General features: G+C 36.7%; 1 protein-coding gene across 10 annotated transcripts in view; it reads right to left on the bottom strand.

Moving 5' to 3' along the window:
- Positions 1 to 25,186, bottom strand: part of CCDC171 (coiled-coil domain containing 171) — a 316,174-nt gene that overhangs the window by 69,965 nt on the left and 221,023 nt on the right. For all 10 annotated transcript variants that reach the window (XR_003523902.1, XM_027616885.1, XM_027616882.1 and 7 more), the window contains one exon: positions 8,005 to 8,136. Coding sequence is in view for 9 of the 10 variants with exons in the window: in XM_027616885.1 (XP_027472686.1) it covers positions 8,005 to 8,136 (132 nt within the window). In the remaining variant the exon portion in view is untranslated. The remainder of the gene's footprint in view (positions 1 to 8,004; positions 8,137 to 25,186) is intronic.

The raw sequence follows: 25,186 nt of genomic DNA on the forward strand, positions 1-25,186 counted from the left end.
GAATACACATTCTTCTCTAGTGCCCATGGAACATTCTCCAGAATGGATCACATCCTAGGTCACAAATCAGGTCTCAACCGGTACCAAAAGATTGGGATCATTCCCTGCATATTTTCAGACCACAATGCTTTGAAACTAGAACTCAATCACAAGAGGAAAGTCGGAAACAACTCAAATATATGGAGGCTAAAGAGCATCCTACTAAAGAATGAATGGGTCAACCAGGAAATTAAAGAAGAATTAAAAAAATTCATGGAAACCAATGAAAATGAAAACACAACTGTCCAAAATCATTGGGATACAGCAAAGGCAGTCCTAAGAGGAAAGTACATAGCAATACAAGCCTTTCTCAAGAAACAAGAAAGGTCTCAAATACACAACCTAACCCTTCACCTAAAGGAGCTGGAGAAAGAACAGCAAATAAAGCCTAAACCCAGCAGGAGAAGAGAAATAATAAAGATCAGAGCAGAAATCAATGAACTAGAAACCAAAAGAACAGTAGAACAGATCCACGAAACTAGGAGCTGGTTCTTTGAAAGAATTAACAAGATTGATAAACCCCTGGCCAGACTGATCAAAAAGAAAAGAGAAATGACCCAAATCAACAAAATCATGAATGAAAGAGGAGAGATCACAACCAACACCAAAGAAATACAAACAATTATAAGAACATATTATGAGCAACTCTATGCCAGCAAATTAGATAACCTGGAAGAAATGGGTGCATTCCTAGAGATGTATCAACTACCAAAACTGAACCAGGAAGAAACAGAAAACCTGAACAGACCTATAACCATTAAGGAAATTGAAGCAGTCATCAAAAATCTCCCAAGAAACAAAAGCCCAGGGCCAAATGGCTTCCCAGGGGAATTCTATCAGACATTTAAAGAAGAATTAACACCTATTCTCCTGAAACTGTTCCAAAAAATAGAAATGGAAGGAAAACTTCCAAATTCATTTTATGAGGCCACCATTACCTTGATCCCAAAACCAGACAAAGACCCCATCAAAAAGGAGAATTACAGACCAATATCCTTGATGAACGTGAATGCAAAAATTCTCACCAAAATACTAGCCAATAAGATCAAACAGTACATTAAAAGGATTATTCACCACGACCAAGTGGGATTTGTCCCTGGGCTGCAAGGCTGGTTCAACATCCGCAAATCAATCAACGTGATACAATACATTAACAAAAGAAAGAACAAGAATCATATGATCCTCTCAATAGATGCAGAAAAAGCATTTGACAAAGTACAGCATCCTTTCTTGATCAAAACTCTTCAGAGTATAGGGATAGAGGGTACATACCTCAATATCATAAAAGCCATCTATGAAAAACCTACAGCGAATATCATTCTCAATGGGGAAAAGCTGAGAGCTTTTCCCCTAAGGTCAGGAACGCGGCAGGGATGTCCACTCTCACCACTGCTATTCAACATAGTATTAGAAGTCCTAGCCACAGCAATCAGACAACAAAAAGAAATCAAAGGCATCCAAATCGGCAAAGAGGAAGTCAAACTCTCACTCTTTGCAGATGATATGATACTTTATGTGGAAAACCCAAAAGACTCCACCCCAAAACTCCTAGAACTCATACAGGAATTCAGTCAAGTCGCAGGATATAAAATCAATGCACAGAAATCAGTGGCATTCCTATACACCAACAACAAGACAGAAGAGAGACAAATCAAGGAGTCGATCCCATTCACAATTGCACCCAAAACCATAAGATACCTAGGAATAAATTTAACCAAAGAGGCAAAGGATGTGTACTCAGAAAACTATAAAATACTTAGGAAAGAAATTGAAGAAGACACAAAGAAATGGAAAAACGTTCCATGCTCAGGGATTGGGAGAACCAACATTGTGAAGATGTCAATGCTACCTAGAGCAATCTACACATTCAATGCAATCCCCATGAAAATACCATCCACTTTTTTCAAAGAAATGGAACAAATAATCCTAAAATTTGTATGGAACCAGAAGAGACCCCGAATAGCCAGAGGAATATTGAAAAAGAAAAGCAAAGCTGGCGGCATCACAATTCCGGACTTCCAGCTCTATTACAAAGCTGTCATCATCAAGACAGTATGGTACTGGCACAAAAACAGACACATAGATCAATGGAACAGAATCGAGAGCCCAGAAATGGACCCTCAACTCTATGGTCAACTTATCTTTGACAAAGCAGGAAAGAATGTCCAATGGAAAAAAGACAGTCTCTTCAACAAATGGTGTTGGGAAAATTGGACAGCCACATGCAGAAGAATGAAACTGGACCATTTCCTTACACCACACACAAAAATAGACTCCAAATGGTTGAAAAACCTAAACGTGAGACAGGAGTCCATCAAAATCCTAAAGGAGAACACAGGTAGCAACCTCTTCGTCCTCAGCCACAGCAACTTCTTCCTAGAAACATCACCAAAGGCACGGGAAGCCAGGGCAAAAATGAACTATTGGGATTTCATCAAGATAAAAAGCTTTTGCACAGCAAAAGAAACAGTCCACAAAACCAAAAGACAACCGACAGAATGGGAGAAAATATTTGCAAATGACATATCAGATAAAGGGCTAGTATCCAAAATCTATAAAGAACTTATCAAACTCAACACCCAAAGAACAAATAATCCAATCAAGAAATGGGCAGAAGACATGAACAGACATTTTTCCAAAGAAGACATCCAAATGGCCAACAGACACATGAAAAAGTGCTCAACATCGCTGGGCATCAGGGAAATCCAAATCAAAACCTCAATGAGATACCACCTCACACCCGTCAGAATGGCTAAAATTAACAAGTCAGGGAACGACAGATGTTGGCAGGGATGTGGAGAAAGGGGAACCCTCCTACACTGTTGGTGGGAATGCAAGCTGGTGCAACCACTCTGGAAAACAGTATGGAGGTTCCTCAAACAGTTGAAATTAGAGCTACCATTCGATCCAGCAATTGCACTACTGGGTATTTACCCCAAAGATAAAAATGTAGGGACCAGAAGGGGTATGTGCACCCCGATGTTTATAGCAGCAATGTCCACAATAGGCAAACTGTGAAAAGAGCCAAGGTGTCCATCGACAGATGAATGGATAAAGAAGATGTGGTATATATACACAATGGAATATTATGCAGCCATCAAAAGGAATGAGAGCTTGCCATTTGCAACGACGTGGATGGAACTGGAGGGTGTTATGCTGAGTGAAATAAGTCAATCAGAGAAAGACATGTATCATATGACCTCACTGATATGAGGAATTCTTAATCTCAGGAACAAACTGAGGGTTGCTGGAGTGGTCGGGGGTGGGAGGGATGGGGTGGCTGGGTGATAGACATTGGGGAGGGTATGTGCTACGGGGAGCGCTGTGAATTGTGTAAGACTGTTGAATCACAGATCTGTACTTCTGAAACAAATAACGTAACATATTTTAAGAAAAAAGAAAAAGAAGAAGATAGCAGGAGAGGAAGAATGAAGGGGAGTAAGTCAGAGGGGGAGACGAACCAGGAGAGATGATGGACTCTGAAAAACAAACTGAGGTTTCTAGAGGGGAGGAGGGTAGGGGGATGGGTTAGCCTGGTGATGGGTATTAAAGAGGACACATTCTGCATGGAGCACTGGGTGTTATGAGCAAACAATGAATCATGGAACACTACACCAAAACAAATGATGTAATATATGGTGATTAACATAACAATAAAAAATTTAAAAAAAAAAAGAAGATAACACTTCCCTTTAGTAATGGAAGATAAAGACCCATACTTTAAGAAAGAAACTAAAGGGCTAAGAGAAGTCATTTCGAGTAAACTGGAAGTCTTTTCCAGGGACAACTGGGAAATGTGTATCACAGCCTTAGAATGTGCATAACCTTAGATGCAGCCACTCCACTTATTTATCCTAAAGAATAATGCCACAGTGAACAAAACAGTGAAGGGTTCCTGGCCATGGACAGCTAACAGACACCGAGTGTTTACAATATACCTGTCACTCTGAGCACTTTAGATGTGCTAACCCCTTGAATCATCACACAAACATGATGAGTCAGAGACTTCTGATCTCCATTTCACAGATGAAGAGGCCGAAATACACACTGTAAGTAACTTTCCCAGTTGGCTTCTTTTGGATTTCTATTCTCTCCACTATTTCCTCACACGTGAAATTGTATTCTACAGACACACCCTACCTTTATTCTTTGCCCCTCTTGACCATCTTAAAGCACATACACACATACACACAGCCATGGTTTACAAAAGACAGAAAGGCAAGATTAAAAGCATGAATGGACCCTATTCACTGGATATGTAACCTTTAGCAATTTACTGCATCTCAATAAACTTTAGCTCCTTCCTTTATAAAATAGATAAAATCAGAGCACTTATTCATATGGGCTATTGTGGGAATGAAGTGAGATAGTAAATGTAAAATGCTTAGCGAAGTAACTGGTACAGAAAAAGTACTCAACAAATGTTAACTCTTGATATTGTTCTTTGTTGTTTATTTTTGAATGAGGGTAGAGACACAAACATTTATCACATGCCTGCTAATAACTGCCAGATATTAAATGCATTGCATATCCTCATTATTGGGGAAAAAACAATAGGAAGTATAAGATAATGAGTAACAGGTACTATCTTTATAAAATATGGGCAGAATATTTTTTATGCCAAAGTCCTCTGCATTCACGTTGCACTGGACTTTTCAGCTAAAGCTAACTTGTCTAATCTAGGTGTTTTAATTTTTTTCTAGTAGACCGATACACTATTATTTGGGAGATAAAAGCACAGGTAATGATAGTTCTGCACCTGCCATAGGAGCTTAGACAAAGGGTTTCATTGGAGACATGGCCCCACTGCAACATCAGATAACATGGAAAAGTAAATAGGGAGCTAATGTGGATCTTAATCAAAATTATTTAAAGCTTTGGAAGAAACAAGAAATAAGGAAGAGTAGAAGAACCAAATGGAAGATACAGAGAAAAAGATCCAAAATAACCATTCTTCCAAATAAAACACACATACACACACACACACACACACACACACACACACACACACACACACCCTTAAAAGTAATGAAAACAAGTTTCTGTTGCGAACTTCATCTCGACAAGGGCCCCATAATGGCTGCAATCATAACAGCCCCCAGACACTGCCTTGCTCTCTTCGTGCTAGGCACCGTGTTCTCTACATGCATTGCCTCATTCGGTCCTCCTACAAGCCTGAGAAATTGGTAGGACTATGCTTTTTTGAGAGAATTGAGGCTAAAAGCTACCAGAGCTCAGAGACTAGATTTTTCTGAACCGAGTTTTCTCCTGTAGGAACGCATCGGTCACACGCTCCTCCAGACTGGAGAGAAAGGGTAATCCTCTTTGCCCTCCACTCACGCTCTTCTTCACTCACTGTTCTTCCTTCCATCCAGGGTTATACCTGTAACAGAGCTTCCCGTGCTGGAAAAGACAGACAGTGACGGCTCCCACGGCTCCAAAGGATGGTGGCATGGGTTTGCCAAATGGTCATCAACCACCACGCCCCACACAGTCATCCTCTCCTTGACATGATCAAAGGACGTGTGCTCTAAACAGTCCACTTATCAGCACAGACTACAAGTGAAACAAATACTGAATTCCTAAATATGTGGTCCCACTAAGCATAAATATACATATTTATAGACTGCAAAAAGGTGAAAAGTAGCGTTCCATAATATTAGCCTGTCGCATGGAAACAAATTTTTTTATCTGTGAATCTGTCCACAACATAGCATAAACTATGACCTACATCTTACACAGAGGCATAATGTATATTTTCTAGATGGAAGGAAAATCCCACTGTACATCTCAAAGGCTGTATGCTTACCATTTACCATGAGTGTCTAGATTTTCTTCTAGTGTCAGATTTTACCAGTTCAGGCTTTGCAGTCAAACACACCTACACTTGAATTCAGGCTCTGGGCCCTGCCAATTACTTGCTGTTGATCTGAGGAGTTACCTGTTGTGGTCGCTGTTTTTCAGTTATAAAATGGAAACGAAGCCGTCTATCATTTGACAGATAACGCCATATTTACAATCCATTGTGAAAATTAAACAACATGATGTATTTAAAGAACTAAGCATGATATCTCATTCGTAGTAAATGCTCACTGAAATGGTAGCTATTCATATTAAAATTAAGGTCGTTGATACTACAGGGCCTTTCTTCTCAAAGTACTCCAAAGCATATCACGAATTCTGTGAGTGTGTCTGTGTGTCTCTCTGTGTCTGTGTGTCCGTGTAAAAAACACTATTATGGTCCAAATCACGTGTTCTTCTCTGCATGGAATACTAAACTACAATATCTATGACTAACCTGCAATGTACATCACAATATGTCAATGCAAAATGTGCCCAAGTGTTTAGGTATTGGTGATGTGTGTAAGTATTTTTATTATAACTCGGAAAAGACAGCAGTTTGAAATAGGGATTTCTACATTTCCTTCTCGCTATTCACTGATGTCAGAACCATAGAGAGCTTGTACTTTTCCCCCAAAATATGGCATCTGAGGATCAGTCTCTTTCCAAATTACCCAAATCTATAGGGGAAGTCTTTATTTGTGAATTATGACGAGTACTAAGCCCTCTGAGATTGTGAATCAGGATAGCCAAGTAAAGGATTCTTTTACAGCCACTAGAAAAATCTCAAATCACATTGTATTTGTGGTTACAATGAATTCATAAATAATGGTAATCAAATTTAAAATGTACATCTTAATCTTGTACTAAATAATGGTACAGTATTCCAGCCTATAACTGAAAATAAAAATATTTTAGCCTATAACTGAAAATAAAAGTATTTTATGCTTAGTTTTAAATCACATATATATTTTAAATATATTGATAGACAATCTAATGAAAGAAAATGAGTATTTTTCTTTGTAGAGCATTAATTTGGATACTAATAACAAATTAAATTAGGTTATGGAGCAAGTAGAAAAAATTAACATAGCCCCACTTGGACTGACATTAATTTTGTACAAAATTAAAATTTCACGGGGTCATAAATTAAAGAATGATAAAGTTTATTTTAAACCTCAAAATGTGAAACAGAATGTGAGTTTTAGGAGATACCTCTCTTTCAGATACACTGAAAAATCTGGACTGCTACTGAACAAGAACAAGCTCTTTTGAAATATCAGACTTCCTGCAGTTTACATAATGTTGATAGGTTTCTCTAGAAAAGGCATTGGGCATTAAAAGGTGAATAAAGCACATATCGAATTTTGTTTTGTCCAATTAAAAAACTGTCCTAACCCTAAGGAAAAAAAAAATGCTCACAATAACCCAGTAGGAGCCTCGATTAGAAAGATATCTGCAGCATCTGAAAATGAGTATGTTTTTGAAAAGATTTTCTTTATTAAGTTTATTTTAAAGTTACTTGGGGTTCACGATTTGGAGCTTTGAGTTTTATAAATGAAATAACCCAGTTTGCACATATTATGCTATTCATTAAAACTAAAAATTAAGAGTAAATAAATGCTCTTCAATGCAAAGTACAGTTTGGTTCCACAGTTGCTTAAATTACATTGCCACATATGAAATGTTGGCTCTCCTCTGGAATTAACATTGAAAATTTTCAAATATCTCTCCTGATAATTTTATCGAAAGTGATTTATTTTAAAACAATAAGCGCTACAAATTGAGATGGGCTTAAAAGGATAACAGCCTTGTGTCTTATTGTCCTCTGCTGACAGGAAAGCATGTTCTTTACATACTGTATTTAGCTATAAAACACATATCTTTCCTTGGTAAAAAAAATATATATATATATATATCTAGATTATTTAATAGGCTATTTCGAGGCTGTGAGAAAAAACAATTATTTGTGAAATAGTGTTCCACGGTGGGAGAAAAATTAAGAGAAATTATTTGCATCTCCTTTAAGTTATTCACAATACTTGGAGGCTTTCATTCTCTCCAGTTAGTGCAATTTATTTTTCCACACATCTCAGGAGCAAACAATGTTATTTAGACTCTAACCTGGCACGCTACCACCTCTGGCCCGCCCTTGAGCCCCTCCATTGCAAAGGTCTCCAGGTGCAGTTTGGGTAGCTGCAGGGTGAAGTCATTCCTACTTGCCGTAGTCCGTGACAGCGAGATCTGATCTCTGACCTAAAGGGAAAAAAACAGCATCAATGGTAATTCCCCTTCAGACACATTAACTGGGATGAACTGGGTCCCCTTGAGCCCACTGAGTGGACTTGCATTGATCGCTGGACCTGAAATCCATGAATAAATTTAGGACTAATTGATTTTTCGTTGCAAATAAATCTCTAATTCAGAGTGCTGGGGGAGAATGTTAAGAAGAAAAAGCATCCTCCTGCTTGAAATGAGGGAGGGAAGAAGAGTCACTGGAGCTCTTCTGATCAAGAGGTTTTGAATTATTTTTTCACTGTTCCACCCTCAAAAGAAAAAAAGGAAGAAGGAAAAAAATACCCACAAAATCGAAAACAAACAGCCATCTCCTAATTATTATCACTTTCTTAATAACATGTTTCATTTAACTGGTATTAACTAATATATATTAGACAAGATAGCTATTAGGTGCTAGTCTTTGAAAAGAAAACTTCAATAATATGTATCCTGGAATAAAAACAAATATACTCAACACACAAGGAGACTTAAAAATATACCAGTCCAAGGTTTATTTGCCCATTTCCTTCTTACTAAACTTGAGTCTTAACGATTAAATACATATAAACCAACTCGGTCACGCAACTTCTAAATAAGATAACGAATAAAATCAGCGGTATTTGTACTATATTTTAAGTATTCGGAAAGGTAACAATACAAACATATCACAGATCCAGGAGAAATACCAAATTCTCTAGCCAGTAGAAGTATCACAGGCAGTTGATATTACACTGCCACCTTCTGGACAAATGAGAAACTACTCCTCACATACTATACATAGATAAAGAAAATGCTCAGAAACAGATCTGTTTTCATTTTTAATTTCCAAACTTAATAAGAGCCTTAAAATTTTCAGTTTAGTTTTCCATAAGATCAGTGAGCTTTCGTTTTTAATTATACAGTTTAACGATAGTAGATTTCATACGTAGGCACATTTTCTAACTTTCCCTATGCCTGACTTGGTTTTAAAAATGTATCTCTTTGCTACCATATACTGGATAAATATTATGCAACTAGCTTAAAGCCACAGGATCAAAAGTGTTTCTGATGAAATAGTAAAGGTCAAGAATGGGATAACTATAAAAAATAACACTAATTGCTCAAATATATGTATCTACATCCCTACTTTTCCCTGAGCAACTTCTAATGTAACTTGGCAACAGCACAGGATCGCAAACCTCTCCTTCACTTTTCTGTTCTACTTGGGAAGCTTCTAAAGCCTGTTTGAATTATTTCTTATTTTATGAATGAACTATCACACTGCATAGGGTTTCCTTATACCAGCAAACACACACAAACATCTGACAACATCTTTAATTGTTCATGCTAATCTACGGTTATAAAAATCTTTATACTCCCAAGTTGAGCAGAATTTCTGTCAGTAAGTGAATGTCAAAGTGTATGCTATAAAACATACACTGTAATGCAATTTTTATAATGGTGTGAGTACTGTATGCACACTGGAGTCCCAATTCAGAATGTGTATTTATCTCTAACAAACATTCTCCAGAGTCTTTAGTCAGGAGGAGAATGCTTTTAACTTGCTTAACATAACAAAATAAATCATATTTTACAAATGTATTTGCTTTAGGTTTTATATTTTATATATACAGATACCTTCTCCTGCTTTTTTTTGGTCACCAATGCACACTCAGATAAAAGAAAACATTAATGTGGATTAAGGTACTGAGAATTTATCAACATCAAACCACTAGTGTTTTGCCTTCTACCCTTCTGAACCATAGTCAATAGATCTAAATATTTTACTGTACCCTGGCCAATTCATTGTTTGATGTTTAAAAACTCACCCAGAATCAAAGAAAATTTATTAAATTTGAGCCCCCAAATGAGATACTATTAGCTTTGAAAGTCAAGTTTAACTGCGATATTGATGATTCTCTTTTTTCTGTGACAAAATTCACTAGGGAAATCCTGGAAGTCAAAGTACAAAAGCAGATTGCTAATACAGGCAAAGGGGGAGGGAGGACCATAAGCAACGTAGGTATAATCCACAACACAGTTCCAGCACTGGAGGTCCTTGAACCCGATGATTATCAGGCACCAGATTTCAACTGTGAAGCTTGACATACAGGAACAGTAAGCCACATTTTATAGTCTCTAAATAAACTCGCTGAACAATATTAAGCTGGGGCATTTGGCAGTTAAACCTGTGACTTCTTACCAAATTAACATTCTCACTACAACATTATTTAATTTGCCAAGTTAAATCATTCTTTATATTAGATGGGGGGAAAGCCTCAAAATGCAGTTATTTTGCTAAATCGAATAACGGGCATCATAATTACATTATTTGAATATGTGTGTGTTAATACTTTCATTTAATTATAAATGATGTGTTGAGATTGTGGACAGTGCCATCAAGAGATAGGGCTACATAACAGATATAATACCACAAATATTTCTACTACATTTCAAGAGTTGATTCCACTTTTAAATTAAGCCAGAACTTTGAGAGAAGGCATCCAAAATGTTCTCCAAATATTTCTAGGAAAAGTTTTTTCTCACTCTTGAAAAAGGATCGGCTAGGAATTCTTTTATCTTCAGGGGTACAAGGAGTGAAAGCAGTATGTTGAGAGAAGACAAAACAGTGACACAGGACAAGTAAAATTACAACCATGCAGCAAAGAAGCAGGAAGGGAAGGTGACAAGGAACAGGAAAACATGAAGGGTGAAAGATGAGACTGTTCAGAAGAGCGCAGAAAGCAAGTCTGAATTTCAGGGTGTGAACAAGGATAAATGGGAAAGAGAGCCAACCCAGAACAGTAAGAAAAAAGGTTCTCTCCTTATTGCATTAAATCTGTTCGTGAAAAACACAGAACAGGCAGCCTGAGAATAAAGTAACCAAAATCAGAAAAGAGATAAGTGAAATTTCTTTGGGAAACACTGCCCATTGGATATAAATACCTTTCAAAACATGAGAATCTAAAATAAATTTCTTTACTGTCAAAAGAATTCTGAAGCAACAATATTAGAATAGTAAAATCACTTTTTTCCCTAACAGAAGTAGGCTCACCTTTTAAAGTACAGATTTTAGTGTGAACTAAGATTAAAACCACCATTGTCACCTTTCTATACATTAAATGATAATTTCAAATTTCAAATTAATTTGAAATTGTAATTTCAAAAGTCAGACTTTAATTCTGTTACAGCACATCGTCATTCATCCTTTAATTAAGATTCTATACCCTTTTCACTGTGATTTATTTATAGCTGTGACTGATAAAATATATATAATATTTTTCTATTTCAAAATGGGTAACAGTTCATACTTAACATATAACGAATTTTTTCATACAACTTCACAACATAAATCTCATTTGCCAAGTTGCATACATTTTTATAATATTCTATACAACTGTTCAATTTCATAATATTTTGACAAAGAAAACACACCTCTATTACTACACTCTGAAATTTTGATTTTTAGGAAAGTAGTTTGATTTCTCCCTTTCCTATTACATACTTTCAGAAAGCACATATTTCTAACAGATATGCTATAAGACACAAGAGAAAAAAGAGGTGGATAGAGAAAAATAAATGAAACTTTCTAAGAAGTCAAAACATTGGTATGAAATATCTATTTATTTTATCCTCACACTCAAGTTCCAGATTGAAGTGGTTCAGAAGATCCGCGTTCCTATTCCACTGATTGGCCTTTACTCACAAGCCGCCAATCTGTTTTCTAATTTTCTGTACTTCCACCATAACACAAAAAAAGCTATTCCTGGTGGACATACCAAGTATGAGATTACATTAGTCATTTTTGGAAAAACTGCTCAGCTCTCAGAACGTGAACCTGCATGTTGTATCACGCACAGCTATAAATCCCTCTGGACCTAATGTTCCAAATTAAAAAAAAAAAAAAACCACACACACACACACACACACACACACACACACACTTATGAAATGTGGCACTAAGCTGTGTTTCTACACTAAGGAAGAAGTAGTCAGATTGTAGATGGAAATGCAGATATGCTTATCACATAAAAAGATACGTACAGTGCCCAAATCTTAAACGTCTGGGAAAAGTAAGTGATAATTAGGATTTCACATCATACCCTTGATCTGCCTAAAATTTTACTTACTCCAATCTAGTATGGCATCCATTGCTTCAAAATCAACACTCTGACCACAGACAGTGTCATCAAGTAGAGAGACCTCTACAGCGTTTCCTGTAACCTCCTTTCTTATCACTCCATGTTCATGTTCTACTTTGTTTCCACATCCCTGCCTTCTGTCCCACGCCCTCCTCTGCCCTTCCTTCCACCCCCACGGATTCCTTATGGCTTTCCTTTTTCTCTTTATTCTCTTTTTCATCCTACCCTAGAGCAGCTTGCACACTATCTTTCAACCTCCGCACCAGAGAGCAGTGTGCACTTGGCACACTGCAGCCTGGGAACCGAATCCAGCCCACCGCACATTATTGTAAATAAAGTTTTATTGGAACACATGACACCCATTCATTTACCTATTGTTTTTTGGCTGCTTTCCTGCTACCGTGACAGAATTGGAGAGTTGAGACAGAGACCATATGGTCCACAAAGCCTAAAATATTTACTATCTGACCCTTTACAGAAAATGTTGGCCATCCTCTGCCTTCAAGGTATAGAAGGAAAGACAATATTTTTCACCATCTGTCAAGTTTTTTAAATAACCACATTTCACCAGAGACTATCTGAACAATTTCTAGCGGGCCAACCTTCTATCAGTAACACAGGGTTGCATTTCACAGACACTTCCTGGCTTCTTTTTTCCAAGAGTTTCATAAAATAAGTGTACTATCTCCTGATATATTTTCAAGTTTTATGTAGTCTGGTATGCAACATGACTGGGTCTAACTTTCCTGGCACGTACTCTAATACCTAATCAACATAAAATTTGGCTAAACAAGTAGAATAGGCATACTGGAGAGCCTTTTGTAAACAGACAGAGAAGGGCACTAGCCAGAGGTAACTCTGTAATAACACTGGTAGCAAGAAAAACACTGTGCATACAGAGGCTCATAGTAAGTATGTGATCAAATAAGAATGTCATTCCAAACTCACAAATTCTACAAGGCAGGAGAAAGAGAGAATATGATAAAAAAGATCATTAGCAGCTCCAGAACTCTGGTATGTGCCTACTGAGAGAAGCAGGGCTTCAAGCTTGTGAACACAATGGAGACGACATTCATGGATCGAATAGTTACATCTGAATGGATATTTTCCTCTGTCTGTTACCTTTTCCTTAACTGTTTAATTAATGAAATGGAGAGAGTAATAATCCTATTAGTAGTTGGTACTTCCAAAAGTACTTTATGCTTCTCAGAGTACTCTTCACACTACCTCCCTTGATTCTGCCATCCACCTTGTGAAACAGTCATCACCATCCCTAATATTGGGGATGTTGAGTGCAGTGCTCTTAGCACTAAATCCCAACGCCTCTCAATATCTATAATGAATAGTTAATAGTTGGGGAAATCGCTTAGGATTTTGGTAATCTTCCATTTCTCTACCTAAACAACAATACTATTTTTTTTACCTTTACCTTGCCTTGGTCCCTTGTCTGGCAATCTTAGCAAAAATGTGTAAGTTTCATAAAAGTAGTTTTGTGAGAAGTAATGGAGACTATTATTCAAACATCCTTATTTTCCTCAGTAGTTTCCCCCTGGGCCTGAGGGCATTCTCATTCATTCATGTTTTCTTTCTCCCACAGCCTGACACACACACACACACACACACACACACATACACACACACACACACACACACACACAGTTACACTGAGAAACAAGTTACCTGCGCAGCAATCATCCTTATACAGTGTCACCATCTCACACGGAAGATTCCCCAGCTATGAGGTCCCAAGACACATGCAACCTTTCCTGCTGTGCTCCACACCCATGGGAAGGAGACCCTGGCGCTCCGCAGAAGCGGGCACTCCACTGACGTTGCAGCCAACACAGGCACTCATCATTTGAAAAGAAGGAAGTGAGAAACTAGCCTTCTCTTGCTGGCAGTGTATTTAACCTAACCTACAGCTCTGGAGCAGAGCCAGCACACTCCCATGACTGCCTGCTGCTGTCACCAGAAAAAGAGGACAAATCCACCACCACCACCACCCCACACATTAATAGTCACATCCCAATTATGGACCGAGAAAATGGATCTCTTGAATCAAATTAGCAAGCTGGCTACATCCCAATTAAGGATCTGAAAAACGGGGCCCTCAAATCAAATTATCAAGCTGGAGGACAGGGTGATTTGATCATGGACATCTTATAAAGGCGCTAGACAGCTTGATAAATCTATGGTGTAGGTTATATACCATAGAATGCACCCCACAGATAGATTACTGTGCCCTTGAGCTATTTAAACAAACACAAAACCCATACTTGAGAATAGAGAAATAAGTTTATGAATTGTTAACAGTCCTCCACACGGAGATATTTTCTTTCCGAGGGGAAATTATTCCAAAGGATAAAGGCCAAGGCACAACTGAAATTAGCTATTTAGATGTGTTTAGGTTAAAACCTGTTATGCACATGTACATGACATTCTGTAGTGTCTTATCTTTAGTTTGTCAAGGTTTTTAAATCCCTCTTGAGCTGGAGTACCATTTTTAGCTTGGCTAGGTCAGAATGACACTGAACAATATGAATGATGACACACAAGACAGCTATATGGACAGAGTTGTCATCAGCAAGCCAACTGTGCCAACACCCGTATGTCCTGCACAGCTGATCCTCAGACCCGGGATCCAGAAACTAAGAATGCACACGAGTTCAAAGACCACAAGTAACATTTACAGAGTCACTAACAAGTCTAAAAACCACTGGGTTTTTAGATGCATTAAATCATATTTTGACTTTTAAAATACTGTCAGTTCTAGAAATTAAAAGTTATTCTGTGGTGTTTCTATTCCTTATAAATTCACTGAAAACTAAAAATCATAAGATAACTATGTATTATCAAATATTTGGGTTAACCATCTCTAAGATAAGATTATAAAATCATATTTAAAGATTTGGTAAGACAGTGTCTTCACCTGTCAGATTCTGTTTGACTCTAATCTATTCCACAAACCACTCTAACAAAAGAAGTTCTCATCTTTCTACTTCATAGGAGTCTAACCAGATAAAAACAGGTTGCAACAGGACTATTACACCCTGTAAATTCCTTGCTAGCATACCTCTCTTTCCTAGGGACATTCTTACAATCAAATTTAGGCTTTCTCCTCTAGCTTTTGATTAGGCAGAATAAATACACATGCTATTTTTAGCTATCAAATAAATAAAGCAATATCAGCAAGACCTCCATTGAAATCTAGAGATGGCTTCAGCTTTGTTTAGGGACTGGGTGATGGTAGAATTTGACTCATTCAACAAACATTCATTAAGTGCCTACTGGGTACCAGGCACTGTGATAGATGCTGAGGATATAAAAATTAAGGAGACAGAATTCCATCCCTCAAGGACTCCAAACTCTAGTGGCATAATTAATCTCTCAAAATGCATTTGTTAGCCTTCCATTTATCTATAATGTCTTGTTTCTCCCGTCAATGCCTACGCTGCCTTCTTTCTTTGCCAGAGAGTATTATGTTAATCAGTCTCAAACCCTTATGTTTAGCCTGACTTTTTCCCTTAGGTCCAGACTCACATATCCTGCTGATCACTCCACATTACCTCAAACTCGGGTATTTCCAAAGCAAAACTCACCATTGTCTCCCTTCTTCTCCCTACAAAAAAAAAAAAAAAAAAAAAAAAGGCTGCTCCTCTTCTTGTATTTCCAACATCAATCAGCCAATCACACCGCCCCATCCTGGGAGTCATCCTTCCCTACCTTTTTCATCATCATTTGCCATTTTACTAAATAAGTTTCACATCCTTTCCTCTAATACCACCTATCATCACTACCCTGGCCCAACCTTCTGCTGCTTTCATCAAGTGTACAGAACCATGGCTCTTAAAACCATCTTCACTACTCATGATATCCGGTCTGCAAATACGCCCTCCAGAGCCCAAATTCAGTATGGAAATCTGACCATATCAGTCCCTCGCTGAAACCCTAGTTTGCTCCCACTGCCTCCATGATAAAGATCCAAGGGTCTTAGAATGGCCAAAAAAGAAAAACAACTTCGATGACTTGGCTTCCAAGTGCCTCATTCAGCCCCTCTCTTGCACTCTCCTTGCACTTCCTGCTGATCTGAGGATGTCTGGCTATTCATGCTTCCACACACTATCCTCTCTGCTGGAACGCCTTTCCCATCTTCCCTCACACTTCAAAGCCCTATCCAGGCATTAATTCTCTTCTAAGAAACCTCCAGCCAACCCGGGGGTTTTCTAAGTATTTTTCATAGACGAATAACTCCGTCTACACAGATGTGAAACTGCATCTTATGGATGTGTATTTACCATGGTATACTGGAATTATCTGTGTCTCTGCCTTGAGGGAAAAGACTATGCTATATAGGGACTTTTTTGTTTTTTGGGTTTTTTATTTTATTTTTTTTTTTGGTTGTTTGTTTCTCCAAAGACTGGTATGGCTCCCGGCATATAATATACACTTTAAAAGCATTTGTAGAACTCAACTATTTATATTAAATATTGGATAAGAGGTTTTAAGTAACTTTACTGTAGAAATGAATCTCAAAGGATATCAGCAAAAACTCCCGTGACTTCCTAGCTATCGTCCAGTATCATTCAGCCTGATAAATTTAGAGGGCTTATAGATGCAAGGTCCTCTAGAGTCTTTTGAGGCTTCTGGATTGTGACTTCCTGTTTTATCTTTTAGACATTTTACTGAAAAGGCAGCTAAGACTTCTCCCTAAATGTTCAGAGGTACCTTTAAAGTTCATAGTCACTACAATCATACACAGGAAACATTATAGTTAATCCTTCCAAACTGGTAGGACTTAAGCAATCTCTAAAAGCCTCAAGAATCCAGCCATTCTGCTAACTAAACAATAACAAAAAATGACTACAAAAAAAGTTCATTCTTCTCTACATTCCAATTTTACCTAAATTTACTTACTTTCACCCCCAGCTATAATAAACCAAGACATTTCTCTGTTAAACACTTGGTTAGCACCCAATAAATACTTAATTTTCTCATACCTAACCCTAAATAATTCAGATATTATCCTATACATCTAGTCATTGCCCTATCCTGAAAGCTATTCTAATACAGTTCTACATAGAATTATCTATATCTGTATAGAATTATATTCTAATATAATTATTGTACTTGTCCTCTTTTTCTCACAATAGAAATACTAAAGCATGTTTGGAGAGCCTCTTAATTTAAAGAAAAAAATCAATTCCTGAGATTCTATATTATCAGTAATATTAGAAACCTACTGGTAAATTTATTAGGAAAATAAAAGCATATGACTTTAGGGAATGATGTTAGCAAAAATGATGGAATAAGGAACTCCAAAAACCAGTCCCTCCACACACACACACAAAAATGAATACCCTGGGGCACCTGGGTGGATCAGTCGGTTAAGTGTCTGCCTTTGGCTCAGGTCATGATCCCGGGGTCCTGGGATTGAGCCCTGAGTCAAGCTCCCTGCTCAGTGGGGGGTCTGCTTCTCCCTCTCCCTCTGCATGCTGCTCCCCCTTCTTGTGCTCTCTCACTTGCTCTCTCTCACATAAATAAATAAAATCTTAAAAAAAAAGCAATGAGTACCCTGGCAAAATTTGTCAGAATCAACTTTCTCAGTACTCTAGAAACTAAGTGAAAGCTTACAGCAACCAAGCAAAAACTTAATCAAGAAAAAAGCACCTGAATCTCAGCACTTAAGGAAATCTCTGTTGAAACACTAGCAGATGATGAAGTTAACAGAACAGAGATTTGAGTGGCCATACTTGACAAAGAATATAGACTTTACATGGAAATGAAAAGTACAGCATAGGAAATATGGTCAATTATATTGTAATAATGTTTTATGGTGACAGTGACCACTTACCATGGTGAGCACTGAGTAATGTACAGAATTGTCAAATCACTATGTTATATACCTGAAACTAATATAACTACATGTGTCAACTATGCTTCAATAATAAATATTTTCTAAAAAAAGAATACAAACTGAAAAAATTAGTTCAGAAAAGTCACTGAACAAACAATAACCACTAGAATAAGCAGCAACAAACAACACCAGGGAAGGAGGAGAATCTGATTTCCAGAGTTGCTACACTGTACTATTCAAACTATCCACTTTTCAACAAAAAGTTACGAAGCATGCAAAAAGATAAGAAAGTATGGTCCATACATAAGAAAAACAGAAACTAATAGGAACTCAGGAAGCCTGAACATTGGATTTACCACACAATGACATTAAATCATTTATTTTAAATATGCTTAAAGTGTTAAAGGAAACTGTATACAAATAACCAAAGGGAACCATGAGAAGAATATCTTCCAAGATAGAAAATATAAATAAAGAGAGAGAGAGCATAAAAAGGAACCAAATAGAAATTTGGGGGTTGACATATTCAAAGTGCTTAAAGGGGACAAAAACCTGCCAACCAAGAATTTTATATCGAACAAAAATATTCTTCAAAAATGAAGGAGGGCGCCTGGATGGCTCAGTTGGTTAAGCGACTGCCTTCGGCTCAGGTCATGATCCTGGAGTCCCGGGATCGAGTCCCACATCGGGCTCCCTGCTCAGCAGAGAGTCTGCTTCTCCCTCTGACCCTCTTCCCTCTCGTGCTCTCTATCTCTCATTCTCTCTCTCAAATAAGTAAATAAATAAATAAATAAATAAATAAATAAATAAACAAATAAAAAATGAAGGAAAGGGGCACCTGGGTGGCTCAGTTGGTTAAGCATCCAACTCTTGATTTCAGCTCAGGTCATGATCTCAGGGTTGTGGGATTAAGCCTCACATCGGGCTCTGCGCTCAGCATAGAATCTGCTTGTCCTTCTCCCTCTCCTCCTCCTCCCCCCAATCACTCTATCTCCTCTCTATCTGTAAAATAAATAAATAAAATCATTTTAAAAAAGGAAGGAGAAATTAAGCCATTCCAAGATAAACAAAAGCTGAGGGTGTTCATTACCCCTAGACTTGCCCTAGGAGAAATGTCCTAGGGGAGTCCTTCAGCCTGAAATGAAAGGACAACAGACAGTAACTCAAATTCACATGAAGAAATAAAGATCACCAGTAAAGGAAACTGAACAAGTATATATAAAAGTCAGTAATAATGTAGTTTTGATTTGTAATTCCTCTTTTTTTCTATATAATTTAAAAGATAACTCTGACAAAACTGAACAATAGTGCAGTTCAACAATAATAGTTGAAGACTTCAAAATTGCACTTCATTAATGGATAGAACTACACAAAAGATACCCAAGGAACTAGAAGACTTGAACAACAGTTTAAATCAACTTAATAGACATCTTTAGAATATTCCACACAACGAATGCAGAATACACATTCTTTTTAAATGTACATGTAACATTCACCAAGACAGACCATATTCTGAGCCATACTGCAAACTTTAAATTTAAAAGAACTGATATCAAACAAAGTAGCTATTCAAACCCTACAGAATTACATTAGAATGCCATAGCAAAAAATATTTGGAAAATACCCAAATATTTTGTAAATAAATAAACAACAAATAAATAAACAATACACTCTTAAACAATGAATAGGTCAAAGATGAAATCACAGGGATATTACAAAATACTTTGAGACAGATGAAAACAAAAACATAACATACTAAACACAGTTTTCAATGAAAGCAGTGCTCACACAGAAATTTTTAGCTGCAAATGCTTACATTAAAAAAGAAGAAAGATCTCAAAGCAATAACCTAACCTTCTACCTGAGGGACACAGAAAAAGAAGAGCAAACTAAGCCCAAAGCAAACAAAAGAAAGAAAATAATAAAGATTGGAGCAGAGATAATAGAGACTAGGAAAATAACAGAGCACATTAAGAAAACCAACTTTGGTTCCTTGGAATGATCAACAACACTGACAAACCTTAAATAGACTTGCCAAGAAAAAAAAAGATTAATTAATTACTCTAATCAGAAAAAAAAAGTGAGGACTCTACTACTGACCTTACAGAAATAAAAACAATACTAAGAAAATGAACAATGTATGTCAACAAATTAGATAACCTAGATGAACTAAACAAATTCCTGGAAACACATAAGCCACCAAAATTGACTTAAAAAGAAGCAGAAAATATGAATAAATCTATTACAAGGAAAAAGAATTAATAAATAAGCAAAAAACTTCCAACAAAGAAAATCCAAGGACGAGATAGCTTCACTGGTAAATATTACCAAATGTTTACAGAATTAACACCAATCCTTCTCAAACTCTCCCAAAAAAAAAACCTGAAGTGGAAGGTCCACTTCCTAACTCATTCTATGAGGTCAGTATTACTCTGATACCAAAGCCAGACAAAGATATCACAAGAAAACTGTATACCAATATCCCATATGAACACAGACACAAAATCCTCAAAAAAAATAAATAAATACTAGCAAACTGAATCTAGCAACATATTCAACATAGTCAAGCAATTATACATGATAACCAAGTGGTATGTATGACAGGAATGCAAGGATGGCTCAACATACAAAAATGAATCTATGTAGTACACAATATTAATAGTATGAAAAGTGAAAAAAAATCATTTCATATGATATAGAAAGAGCATTTGACAAAACCCAATAACCTTTCATGAAACGAAAAATTCAAAAAACTAGGAACAGAAAAGAACTTAATCTGATGAAGGACATGCTCCTAACATCATACTTAATGGTGCAAAACTGAAAGCTTTCCCCTTAAGATTAGGAAGAATGCAAGGATATCTGTTGTCATCTCATTGCCAGGACTAGAAGTACTAGCCAGGCAAATAGACCAAAAAATAAAACAAATGAACAAAAATAAACAACAACAAAAAATGAGGCATCCAAACCAGAAAGAAAGAAGTAAAACTATCTTTATTTGCAGATGACATGATCTTATATATAGGAAATCCTACAGAATCCTCCAAAGAAATTATTGGAGCTAAAAAAATTTAGCAAAATTGCAGGATACAAAAGCAACATATAAAAATCAGTCATATTGACTTCACTGATATGAGGAATTCTTAATCTCAGGAAACAAACTGAAGGTTGCTGGAGTGGTGGGGGGGTGGGAGAGATGGGGTGGCTGGGTGATAGACATTGGGGAGGGTATGTGCTATGGTGAGCGCTGTGAATTGTGCAAGACTGTTGAATCATAGATATGTACCTCTGAAACAAATAATGCAATATATGTTAAGAAAAAAAAAAGAAGTAGAAGATAGCAGGAGGGGAAGAATGAAGGGGAGTAAATCGGAGGGGGAGATGAACCATGAGAGACGATGGACTCTGAAAAACAAACTGAGGGTTCTAGAGGGGAGGGGCTGGGGGGATGGGTTAGCCTGGTGATGGGTATTAAAGAGGGCACATTCTGCGTGGAGCACTGGGTGTTATGCACAAACAATGAATCATGGAACACTACATCAAAAACTAATGATGTATGGTGATTAACATAACAATAAAAAAATTTTTTTAATCAGTCATATTTCTAAATGCTAGAAATTAAGAACCAAGAAATGAAATCAAGAAAATAATTTCATTTACAATAGCATCACAAAGAATAAAATACTCAGGAATAAATTTAAGCAAGAAGGTATAAAACTTATACACTGAAAACTACAAAAGTTGGTAAAAAAAATTAGAGAAGATCTAAATAAATGGAAAGATATTCTATGTCATGGATTACAAGACTTAATATTAAGATGGAAATACTATCAAAAATTCCAATCAAAAATACTATCAAAATTCCAGTTGCCTTCTTCATATCCTAAAATCATATGTAATTGATCCTAAAATTCATATGTAATTATAAGGAACCCTGAAAAGTCAAAAAAAAATCTTGAAAAAAAAATCCCAAAATTGGAAGACTTAAAATTCTTAATTTCAAAATTTACTACAAAGCTACAGTGATCAAAACAGTGTGTGGTACTGATATATGAGGACAGACAACATATAGATCAATGAAACAGAACTGACAGCCCAGAAACAAAACCAAACATCTACAGTCAACAGATTTTCAACACAGGTACCGAATGGGGGAAAGAAAAGTCTTTTTTTTTTTTTTTTAAGATTTTATTTATTTCTTTGACAGAGCGAGAGAGGGAACACAAGCAGGGGGAGTGGGAGAGGGAGAAGCAGGCTTCCCACCGAGCAGGGAGCCCAATGTGGGGCTCTGTCCCAGGACCCTGGGATCATGACCTGAGCCGAAGGCAGACCCTTAACGACTGAGCCACCCAGGCGCCCCAAGAAAAGTCTTTTTAATAAATGGTACTGGGATGGGGCGCCTGGTTGGCTCAGGTGGATGAGCATCTAACTTCCACTCAGGTCGTGATCTCAGGGTCCTGGGATCTTGCTTCTCCTTCTTCCCCTTCCCAACTCCCACCCCCTGCTTGTGCGTGAGCTCTTTCTCTCTCTCAAATAAATAAATAAAATCTTTGGAAAACTAAATAAATAAACAGTGCTGGGATAACTGGATAGCCATGTAAAAGAATGAAATTCAGTCTTTGAATCATACCATATACAAAAATTAACTCAATATGGACCAAAACCTAAATATAAGAGTTAACACTATAAAACCCTTTGGAGAAAACATAGCAGATTTCTTCATGACCTGCGATTTGGCAATGTATTCTTAGATATAAAACCAAAATCATGATCAACAATAGAAAAAAAAAATGTACTTCATCAAAGTTAAAAAACTTTTTTCCATCGAAGGACTTTATCGAGAAAGTAAAAAGACAACCCATAGAATGGAATAAGAGGGTATAGGAGTGACTGCTTAATGGCTCCTGGATTTCTCTTTGGGGTGATGAAAATATTCTGAAAACATAGTTGTGATGGTGGCATGACACTGTAAATGCATTGAGAGCCACTGAATTGTACACTTTAAAATGGTTAAAATGATTTTTTTTTTTTAGAGTTCAATAGTTCTGTTTTTTTCAAAACAGTTGAGAATTCAGCTAAATAAAGAAGCACGTGTATAAAAAATGCACCTCATGGAAAATTATGATTTTGTTTTCTCTTGTTATTTTTCTTAACCCCAATAACCTGAAATTGGCCCAAAAAGTTTCTTAATAAAAAGTTAACTTCTGACCTACATTAAAAAGTCATAATAAATTACATATATATATTTACATGTAATTAAAATAAAACATCTGTTTCTTTGAAATGAGGTATATGCTTTTAGATGAAAATGACTGGCCTGCTTTATTAAATACTAGTATTAATCCCAAATGGGATTTAAAAAATAATATCCAGTCAACTGCTGGATAATGCAGTATAATGCAATTTTAGGATTTGAAAAGTTGAAGGTAATGTATCAAGTTTAAAGACTAACAAATATATCTTGAAATCTGGAATTATGATACCTCCAGCTTTATTTTTCTTTCTCAAGATTGCTTCCACTATTCGGGGTCTTTAGTAGTTCCCTACAAATTTCAGTATTATTTGTTCTAGTTTTGTGAAAAATGTTGGTATTTTGATAGGGATTGCATCGGATCTATAGATTGCTTTAGGTAGTATGGACATTTTAACAGTATCAATTCTTCCAATCCATGAGAATGAAATACCTTTCCATTTGTTTGCATCACCTTCAGTTTCTTTCATCAGTGTTTTATAGTTTTCAGAATACAGGTCTTTTACCTCTTTGGTTAAGTTTACTCCTAGGTATTTTATTCTTTTTGGTGCAAATGTAAACAGTGTTCTTTTCTTAATTTCTTTTTGCTACTTCATTATTAGTGTATAAAAATGCAACTGATTTCTGGGTATTATTTTTGTATCCTACAACCTTACTGAATTCATTTATTCTAATAGTTTTTTGGTGGAGTTTTTAGGGTTTTCTATGTATAGTATCATGTCATTTGCAAATAGTGATAGTTTAACTTCTTTTAATTTCAACCAATATGGATGCCTCTGTTTTTCATGCCTGATCACTAGGGCTAGGACCTCTAGTACTATGTTGAATAAAGGTGGCAAGAGATGAAGGGGAGTGGGAAATACAGGCTTCCAGTTACGGAATGAAAAAGTCACAGGAATAAAAAGCACAGCATAGGGAATATAGTAGGTAATATCATAATAGCATTTTATGGTGATAGATGGTAGCTACACTGGTGGTGAGTATAGCATTCCATATAGACTTGTCAAATCACTGTGTTGTACACCTGAAACTAATGTAACATTGTGTGTCAACTCTACTCAAATTTAAAAAAATTAACAAATATCAATAAAATGTAATTGCTCTTCCAAAAAAAAAACAAACATTTAAGTTCTCCAAAAGTTTAAGTTCTTTAAAATGCAAGAAAAGAAATAATGTCTAGGGGCACATGGGTGGTGCAGTCAATTAAGCTTCTGACTCTGGGTTTCAGCTCAGGTCATGATCTCAGGGTCATGAGCTCGAGCCTTGCATTGGGCTCCGCGCTCAGGGTGCAGTCTGTTTAAGACTCTCTCTCCCTCTCCCTCTGCCGCTCCCCACCACCCTCTCTCTCTTGCACTCTCTAAAATAAATAAGTCATTGAAAAGAAAAAAAGAAATAATGTCTTCATGAAAACAAGTTCTTTCTATTTGATCATTGTGTTAGAAGTTGGATTAGTATTAAAATTCAATTCAGGGGCGCCTGGGTGGCTCAGTCGGTTAAGCGGCTGCCTTCGGCTCAGGTCATGATCCCAGGGTCCTGGGATTGAGCCCTACATCGGGCTCCCTGCTCAGCAGAGAGCCTGCTTCTCCCTTTCCCTCTGCCTGCTGCTCTGCCTACCTGTGCTCTCTATCTCTCTGTCAAATAAATAAATAAATAATATCTTTTTAAAAATTATTAATTAAATAAATAAAATAAAATTCAATTCAGCAGGTAGAAGTTAATTTTATTCTAGAACAACTGGTGCAAACCTTGAAAACACGTGTGCTTAAGATATATAAATAGCTATACTATTTGGCTATGTACAAT

Source organism: Zalophus californianus, chromosome 13 (assembly GCF_009762305.2).
Source record: "Zalophus californianus isolate mZalCal1 chromosome 13, mZalCal1.pri.v2, whole genome shotgun sequence".
Taxonomy (NCBI): domain Eukaryota; kingdom Metazoa; phylum Chordata; class Mammalia; order Carnivora; family Otariidae; genus Zalophus; species Zalophus californianus.